Below are 10,342 nucleotides of genomic sequence, written 5' to 3' on the forward strand. Positions count from 1 at the left end.
TAAGATCGATGTTTATGCACTTAATGAAACAACAGTCAAATTTCGTATCCGTAATGCGTCTGTGCTTTGCCAATGATTGTTTCGAAGTGGTCTCTGATAGCAGAGGAGGCCCAACCAGAGATTCACACAATGCCTTTGTGGGTTACAATCAAGAATGTTCAGCATTCAATGTACTCATGGGAGGGGCTTAGCTTTCTCGCAAGTCCGGTGGGTGAACCTAAGAGATTGCACCCGGACACTGAGCTAGTTACTAATTTTGAAGATGCTAAGATTTTTGTGGAAGTGGATCTTATGCAAGAACTACCAAAAACGTACTATTTTTCAGTGCGTGGAGTTGAAGCCTGTGTGCAATATGAATACCCTTGGCTGCCTAATCGTTGTGGATTCTGCCAAAAGTGGGGTCACTCTGCTGATGGCTGTTTGGCGAAGCTAGCAACTGCATCTTCGTCCCCTGTCTCTGTTACGAATACGGCTGTTACTGTTTGCGTTAATGTGCCGACCACCACGTCAGTGGTGGAGAAAACTATGCCTGTGGAGGAGACCTCTCTGCCAATGGTCGAGAGTGCGGGGAAAGTTACGGATCCTAGCTCTGTTACATCTTCTGTTCCATTGGCTACTGAACAGGTGGTTTTGGGAATTGCAGAGGAGTGGACAGAAGTTACTACTTTGGGTGGTAAAAACACGCAAGCAATGCAAAAAAAACTAGTTTATGGTGCTGTTCAAATTGCTTCTCCTCCCGGTTTGATGCTTTGCGGGATGCTGAGGAAGGGGAGATTGAACCTGATGCCGATCTTGCTACGGTTGAGAAGTTTGGAGCTCCTCCTGTCTCTGTAACAGGAACTGAGTCTGTCTTGGCGTCAGCTCATCAGCCATCAGCGCCTAAAGATCATGTTGCTCTTCGTGTGAAATAGCCGAGGAATTCGAAGGATGCTCATAAGTTTTTGTCTAGCTCATCTCAGAAAAATAAGGACGTTGGTCCTAGAAAGTTTTACAAAAAGAACTCCTCTCGCAACCGTTAATGTCGTGTTTTTTTGGGAATATTCGGGGTTTTAACAAGTCAAATAAACAAGATGTTGTTAGAAGTGGGTCAGGAAACATGGTTTTCAGTTTGGTTGTCTTTTGGAAACGAAGGTTCAAGAAAAAAATGTGGATCGTGTAATGAAAAAGGTTTTTGGTGATTGGCACCTTGTGTCTAACTATGCTTTCAGTCGGTTGGGACGAATCTGTTTTGTGTCAAGCCCGCAAACAAAGGTTCAGTTGTTTTCAAGAGTGGGGAGATGATTACTTGTTCTGTTCAGATGAGTGGTGGTGTGGATGAGATTTGGTGCTCTTTTATCTATGCTTATAATACTGCAGAGGAGAGGAAATCGCTTTGGGCTGATATTAAGAGGCAGCATGATTTAGCTTCATTTCGAGGTAAGCCGTGGGCTCTGTTTGGAGATTTCAACGAGACTCTGGACATTGAGGAGCATTCAAATGCTGGCTCCACTCCGTTGTTAACCTCTGGGATGCGTGATTTTCAAGACGTGGTACGTTACTGCTCTATTGGAATTGCGAGCTTTGGGTCCGTTGTTTACCTGGAGCAATAATCAAGAAAATGGTCTTATTTGTAAGAAGTTGGACAGAGTTCTTCATAATGTAGACTGGTCCCAATCTTTTCCACAATCATACTATTTGGTGGAGGCTGGGGGATGTTCTGATCATCTTCGTGGCAAGATTTACTTTGATTCTGAAGTACAACAGAAGAAGGGACCGGTTAAGTTTACGAATCTTATGGCTTCGCAACCAGAGTTCTTACGGAGTGTTGTAGACTATTGGCAGGATACTCCAGCTCTCTATCTTTCTACTTCTTCTTTGTTCTTTTTAAGCAAGAAACTCAAGCAGTTAAAACCTGTTTTACGGGAGCAAAGTCTCAACACGCTGGCTGATATTTCTCGACGAGCAACGGTTGCTTATGAGGATCTTTGTGCAAAACAGCTAGCGTCCCACTTGCATCCTACCCCTCAGGATGTGGTGGAGGAAGCAGCGACTCATGCTCGTTGGGAGCGGGTTGCAGGTTTGGAGGAGAGATTTCTCAAGCAACGCTCTAAACTTCACTGGTTGAATGTGGGGGACAAGAATAACCGAGTTTTTTACAATGCCATTACGGAAAGACAGTCTCAGAACTCGATTCATGAGATTGTTGATCCTAGTGGTAATTGTCTTACTGCTATGGATGATATTAAGGCTGAAGGGATTCAGTTCTTTTCACACTTGCTAACGCACAAAACGGCTGAGTTCACTGGTATCTCTGTTGAAGATTTAAGGGTTCTGTTGCCTTTTCGGTGTTCTGTGGACCAGCAACGTCGACTTCTTTAAGAGGTTTCAGCAATGGAGGTGAAACGAGTTCTCTTCTTTATGCCTTTAAACAAGTCTCCGGGTCCAGATGGTTTCACGGTGGAGTTTTTCAAAAGTACTTGGTCTATCCTTTGTTCGGATCTCACTAAGGCTGTCCAATCCTTTTTTGCGTTTGGTTTTTTGCCAAAAGGTGTTAATGCTACAATCCTGGCTCTTATACCAAAAACCACTTCGGCTAGTGCAATGAAGGACTACAGACCCATCTCTTGCTGTAATATCTTATATAAGATTATCTCGAAGCTTTTGGCGAACCGTCTCAAGACTATCTTGCCTGCTTTCATTGCACCAAACCAATCTGCATTCATAAAGGATCGGTTACTCATGGAGAACCTATTGCTTGCTACAGAACTTGTAAAGGACTATCATAAGGAGGGAGTGTCCTCCAGATGTGCGATGAAGATAGATATCTCAAAGGCTTTTGACTCGGTGTAGTGGCCATTTCTCTTAAATATATTTTCTGCTCTTGGTTTGCCGGAGGAGTTCATTCATTGGATTCATCTCTGTGTGTCTACAGCCACTTTCTCGGTTCAAGTGAATGGGGAGTTGGCGGGTTTTTTAAAAGTGAGCGAGGTCTGCGTCAAGGCTGTTCGTTGTCTCCCTATCTTTTTGCCATTTGTATGAACGTGTTGTCTGCTATGCTTGACCGTGATGCGGCTGCGCGCAAGTTTGGCTATCACCCTCGTTGTCGTAGCTTAAGCCTTACCCACCTCTGTTTTGCGGACGATATTATGGTGTTCTCTGATGGGAAAGCTTCTTCAATGGAAGGAATTTTAGAGGTCTTTAGGGACTTTGCTGCAATATTGGGCTTGTCAATCAGTTTGGAGAAATCAACTCTGTTTTTTGCAGGAGTTACTAGTCGCACTAGGGAGGACATCCTTCTTGTGGGTTCTGCAGTGCCCCGCTCGAGACTGTTCCTCATCTGTTTTTGATTGTGGATATACTTCATGTGTTTGGCAGGCTATGGCTCGATCCCTCTGCCCTCAATTTTACTCCACTCAACTCTCTCAACTCCTGATCCTCCTCTCGGGTACGAATGTCAAAGGCACAACTTGTTTTCTATTACGTCTTGCTCTTCAGGCCATAGTCCATACCATTTGGCTGGAGCGTAACCGTCGACGACATGGAGGCAATCCTAGTACAACAGCTCAACTCATTAAGTTTCTCGACTGATTGCTCCGAAACAAACTTCTTGCCTTGCAGCAGCATACCACAAAGTTTGCAGATGGACTTCAGCTCTGGCTCGCTTCTGATCCCTAATCTGAAATTTCTAAATACATTTACACTCTTTGAATAACGTTTAGAACAAGACTGCATCTTTTGTAATTACAAAAAGACTTTTTTTGGTTTGAATATATTTTTACATTCATTATAAAAAAAATAAAAAAAAAACAGTGGAAAAATAGTAAACCAGATTTTTTTGGCATAAAAAAATCGTATAGTAGATAAATTCCATCAAGTTTAAGGTAATCATGATCATTCAGAAGCATATTAAGGGATACCACTCGTGTAGTCGTGTTATATATGATGATATCTCACACACACAAGGCTTCTCGGAATATATTTGCTCCACACAAAACATTTTGAAAATGGGTTCAAAATTTACTTGCTATGTTAGTGACATATATCCCTGTTTTAAAAATCTCCGCCTAGCACCGATTACGCCCTGCAGAATCGCTAAGCCCACCCTCTCCACCTCGATTAATGACTAATCCCCGCCTAGCATTAATTATCTAACTATACCTGTCTAATTTGATTATAACCGTCTAATCTGATTAGTTTCCGCTTAATTTTGTATATAATGATTATTTTTAGAGTCAAATATAAATCAAATATGTATTTTTTTGTTATTTAGACATTTAAATTAAGAGTTTAGGATGTTTTACAATAAACAGAATTATACATATATTTAATACTATATATTTTTATTTTATTAATAATTTAATAAAATAATTCTAAAACTAGTCCTCGATTAATTTCCGTTTAATCTCCGATTTTCTCGCTAGGCGCTAGGTCCACCTCGACCGCCCGACTAGCGCCTAGCGATTTCTAAAACAGGGCATATATCTATGTAAGTTATACATGCACCCTATTACATGGATACAAAAGTACAAATTAAATGTACAATCTCATTAACCATTGTATTGTACTATTGTACAATCTTCTCTTCTTCTTTTTTTACAATCTTATTTGCTTACTTTCTCGGATTACGTATTCAAGTTGGGATTATTCAAGTCGGGAATAATTAGTGGGAGACAAAAAGGAAATAGGCGTGACCAAGAGTTGGATCAATGATATGATTAATTAGGTTATCACTTTAATCAAATTAATGAAAACAATGTCAGGTTTTATTTATATGAAATTAGGAACTTACATGAGGAAAATCGTCAAAATCTTAGTATTTGATTTTTCTGTGTATATTTTTCAAAGTCTTGACGAAATAAAAACAGTTGACTCATGTTCCCAATTATTTCGCATGCATAGTCATTAACATCACTATCAGTAAAGACACTACCTTGATGGTCTTATAATAGAAAAACAAAATAGTTTTCAGTTATACAAACTAATATGGAACCTTTTTTTTTGTTAACTAAGTAATGTAAAAAAAAAAATGATCGGGTTGCTCTATTGCAATAAATGTTTTTGGTTATTGTTATCATTTCATTTTAGTGCGTCTAATCTTTTTTTAAAAAAAAAATCTTTGGAACATACTTTTATTATTTGATGAGAAGGTTATTATATTTTTATGCTTTTAACAATAATATTCTCTTTTTAATTATTATTAAGTATTTACTACTCGTCATTTCATAAATTAATTATAATATAAATTAAATTATGATTTTTTAAATAAAAACTACTAAGTCACTAGATTATTTTGGTCTTTATTTATATATTTATTTGTGTGAAAAATCATTTCTATAGCTATATATCATGAATTATCTTGACTATAGATACCAAAGTAAAAAAAACTATTTGGAGATATTTTTGTAAATTTTAAAATATTTTGATTCTAATTGATGGCTATGAGTGAAATTTAAATATATACATTAATATTATTTAGTATATTTTGTTAATATGAAGGTTCTAATCTAGTTTTGTATATACAAGTAAAACTACGAAAGTTTGATACAGAGTAACGACAGAAAATACAAATATGCATTTAGTAAATATTTTAATAAGTCGATCATATATCAGTAGTGATCGTTGGACTCCATCTTAATTAATATTGAATTATTGATTGATATACGATTCGATGGGTTCTAATCATAGATGGGGTCGAAGTCCACTATTGACAAAATTGAATCATAAATTAATCATGATTGTGATTTGAATACTAATAATATCCTCAAACTCACTTTTTCTATTAAGTGTGAACTAATAAAGAAATACTAGGAAAAACAAAGTAATGCATGTTATTCAAAATTTCAATCACCCTATTTGTTCCACCACTATTTGTATATCAGATCTCTGTACTAATCACTATGTAATAAATGATTATGGATGTTTTTGTACAACATTACGGACTTGTAAACTATTAGATCGAGGATATAAATTCTTACTTACTATAGTCAGGTCTTACTTTACTATATTCATATGACTAGTTTCATACGCAGCATGAAATATATACACTTTTATTACTTACAAGTTAATTCCAACTTCCTGACATAAAATATAGTGTGGACGGATTAAATTAAAGTAACTTGTAAGTAATAAAAGTGTATATTTATTTCAGGAAGTTGGAATTAATCCTCACTTTGTTGCGCACAAAGGCAATGTTAATGTGTGTGTTTAACGTTAGGCTACTTTTTTCATCATTTAATTTAATGTTAAGCTTCGTGACCCTTTTCGTTATTGAATTACATTCTTTTAGCTTAATTTCATTGTTATTTGATTAGATCAAAAACTATTAATCTTAATATTAGATCAAAAACTATTTGGCCTTTGTAGCTCGTCTGGTCTGCGAAGGCGTACGTGCCTGACGTGTTTGAAGAGAAAAACGTTGATGTGCATGTAATTTATTCAATATTCTAACTGTAAACTGTAGAACATCATATGTGGAATATGGGTTGTAACTTGTAAGAAATAGTTCATTGTGTATATCTAACTTAAGCAATTGGTGCGTTTTATATCTACATGACCAAGACCTTATAAACCAACAAGGAATAATTTCATATATACCCTCTTGTTATTTGGTAATTGTTATTACCTGATTAAATAACTTGTTCTTTTCCTATTTGAAAATCAACCATTCATTTCTCTTACTATTTTACTACTTTGAAATGCATCACTTGTGTTTGAATGGTGGCTTTAATATACGAGTAGCTGTTGGAATTTGTTCTCATCTTTATGTGAGGATTCCTCGAATAGGCCAGTTTAAGGTGGACGTTTCCTTTAATGAAAAAGAATATGTAACTGATAGTGACTTGGTGCGTTTTTATTAATCCATTGTTTAATGTTCCCGCTTCATCTTCATATTTTAATTTAGATATGTGAACATGCCCCTAAAGTTTTGGCCAATAGCTAGGGAGAAGTACACATATAAAGGGGAGCGTAACAAAAATATCTGGCAGGTTAAGTGGGCAAAGCATTTTTCGATTAAAGATTAATATACATATAACTCATGACTTCCTAAAAGAAGAAATCATTAGTGTTATCATATCGAGACCGATACCATTTTTGGCAAGTATTAGTGGGAACATGCTCTTTTCTTATACTATCAGAATATCATCAAATTGACAAGGCCATGTTCGCACAGCTACTACTTTTAATGGAATCATAGTTTTAAACGAAACAAGAGGAAATATAAAAATAAAACATAGGACTTGCGGGATCCACCCATGGAGCCTTATTAAGTAGCATCCTCTCGGTAGTGTTGAAGAAAAGAAACTCAACTATTTACTTTAACATTCTATAAGTATTTTGTTATAAGTTTTAAGATTTAAATTGTTTCTACGTTCTAAGTTATTGATTATTATGGTGAGCCGTGATAGTTCTATTGCGTCTTTCTCCTTATTTGTGCTCTTTCTGCTTGTGTTACATCTGCATTTTGAAACTACAACAGCTGCGTGAAAACCAATTAGAGTGTATAGTCCGCCAAGTTCGATCAAGTACTGGTCACCACTAGCACCCCCAAAGGATGATTTTGAAAGGTGCAAGATCAATATATACAAGAACATTGAACAAACCGCCTTCCGACCCACTGGTCAGGGTCCTAGCCAAGGCATCGGACACAAGGATCCACCTGGTGCTCCATGAAAAAAAAAGACTCGTTGCCATTTATGGTCTGAGAATATGCTGTTCTTGGTACTGATCCTTCTTATGTTTTTCTCTTTATGGAAACAGTTTTTTTTATGGAGTGGATGTGAATACGAATAAATTAAAGGAAGGATGGTTCTATTTTTGTTCATAAATAAATACCAACCATATATTGTTTGGGACGCTTATATTTATTGTTAGTAAATAATACAAAAACAGTATATATGATCACAGAACTGTTAACTACATGGAAGAGTATATATGTAGATAGTTTAATTTTTACAAGTTTTTAGGAGGGACTTCCGTTAGTTTGCGAATAGCAGTGATGGTGAGATGACTATTGTAACCTAAACTACTACAACGCCAGTCTAAACTATAAATTGAGAATTTGTACGAGATTCTAATAAATCAAAAGGTTTCCTTAGTATTTGTCTCAATGTCATCATTAACCAGTTCTCTGCAAACACCACATAATTCAAACTTGAAACTAAACATCCATGCATCACATTCATGCCTCTTTAGATGCGTGTAATATAGTTATATAGAAAAATTCATCTTAAAGCTCGAGTGAGAGTTGGTAAAGCTTGAAAGAGAAAATGGATGGACACTTGTTATATGGTCGCAATAGGGAAGTCAAGCTTGATCGCATCCATGGCCAATCATCTCTCAGCTTCGATATCTATGTCTTAGATTTTATTGTGTTTTGCGATCATTCCAAGCTCCGCCATTTGCTGATTCACATTGCTAATCGTTCAATTCTTTTTAAGGATTGAATGTCAAGACGATGAAGAACGAATATTTTGCCCTTCCCTTTTTATCCAAACGTCCAACCTCTTCTATCACCATTGCATAATGCACCCCAGCCAACCCCTATGAAGTCTAGATAATAGCAAAGCATAGTATCTATTGGAACTGAATTTAAGAAATAAAGTTCTGAAAATTGCAGGTTATGGGATAATGACTTTCCGGCGACTTTCGGGCCAAATGGATGAACATAATTTCGGGTTGATAGTGCAATGGAAATCTGGTAATGAGAACTACAAGATGGTTTACTCATACGTCCAAAACGGAGTTGATTTGAATGAGAAATAAGAGTGTGAAGTGAGGTAATTGGGGTGTTTGGGAAAAAGTCCCACATCAGAAATGAGAGTGTTTTTCACACATTTATATATGTTTTCACATCAGAAGGAAGAGGGAAGGTTCCCAAACGCGCGCCGAACCGGGCCAGGCTTGGAGCGGGTCTTTGGGCCTTGGGCTCTTGGGCTCTCCGAGTAATTTTTGGAAAGACTTGGCGTGAACTCCAAGCAACTTGGGAAATACTCCAAGGAACTTGCGGAATACTCTAAGAATATTCTCTCGAGACCCTACCTCTTTCCACTATATATACAGCTGCAACCTCTTATTATTTCTCACGCTAAAAACACACAAAAACTCCTAGTTATAAAATCACCGCCGCTCCCTCTCTCTCTCTCTCTCTCTCTCTTGCTTCGTCCAAAGTAAGTTCGTAGTTGGTAGTAGTCTCAGGAGTAGAACGTAGATCTATTCGCTTGAGTTCTATTACTCTTGTACTAGAGTAATAGTTCGTGATCAATTGTATCTTCGGATTCATAAATTGTGATTGTCTGAAAGCACTTACGGCTGATCTATTGAATTAAGGAAAAATATATCATATCTCACCTCTGTGATTTATATTATGTTAATTGTAATTCGTTTTTGATTTCGTTATCTCAATATAATTCGCATATTTTCTCATAGGCTTGGACATTCAGGTATCCGATCGGGTTCGGGTTCAGATTTTTGGATGTTCGGATGTACACATATAAAACCTGATCGGGTATTTTATAGAATCAGGTCGGGTTTGGGTCGGATGTTTTCGGATTCAGATATTTTCGGATTTACCCAAAATCCGAACTTGGCGTTGGATATCCGATACGTTTCGGGTTTTTTGTATCCGAAATTGATAAAAATACCCGAAATTCACTGAAACTGATCGAAATTAAGTAAAAAACCCGAAATCAAAAGTCTTATCTGAATTGAAATACTGAACTGAGAGTTGAAGTTTTAAAGAGATAGAAGAGTAAAACCAAATGTAAGTTCAAAGTCTTAAAGAGATGAGTAAGTACAGAAGTAAAAAAACAATCATAACATATCATCTTCTTCATTCAAACAAATGATGCGGACCTACTTCTGCTCCAAAACATCGAACCCCTCTTCTTCTTTCAAACACGTCGGGACCAAAACCACTTAGAGAGTTAGAGTTTCAAACTCTAAAAAGAAAATGACAAATAAAAAAAGTCTTAGAGATTGTACCTTAAAAATCAACATCAAATAGATAGACAAAAAAAAAAAAAAAACAATACCTCTTTCAAGCTCATCTTGAAACTCAACTTCTGCAAGAATCCGTGCATTTGTAAGCACCTTTTCTTCAAAATGAGTATATTGTTTTAACCACTGTTTAGTACACATAAAAACCTCCACCATGTAGTGTGTAAGACAACTTCTATATGGTTCTATTATTCTTCCACTAGTGCTAAAAGCACTTTCAGAAGCAACAGAAGACACCTGCGTAGCAAATAAATCTCTAGCCATCTTAGATTAATGGGATACCCTGCACTGTTGAATTTCCACCAAGAGAGAATATCATACTCAATGCCCACAATCAATTCAGGATTCTCAACTTCTTCTCTCAAAT

The 10,342-nt window shown here is 36.7% G+C and overlaps 1 protein-coding gene across 1 annotated transcript; it reads left to right on the plus strand.

The window, feature by feature from the left end:
- Window positions 1-72: 72 nt before the first annotated feature.
- LOC147946908 (uncharacterized) lies at window positions 73-2,358 on the plus strand. Its single transcript, XM_087507293.1, has 4 exons — window positions 73-673; window positions 769-902; window positions 1,209-1,529; window positions 1,618-2,358. Exons 1-4 carry the CDS (start codon window positions 73-75, stop codon window positions 2,356-2,358), a joined length of 1,797 nt encoding a protein of 598 aa, XP_087363419.1.
- The last annotated feature ends 7,984 nt before the right edge of the window (window positions 2,359-10,342 follow it).

Source organism: Camelina sativa, chromosome 3 (assembly GCF_030686135.1).
Source record: "Camelina sativa cultivar CO46 ecotype springtype chromosome 3, ASM3068613v1".
NCBI classification, from domain to species: domain Eukaryota; kingdom Viridiplantae; phylum Streptophyta; class Magnoliopsida; order Brassicales; family Brassicaceae; genus Camelina; species Camelina sativa.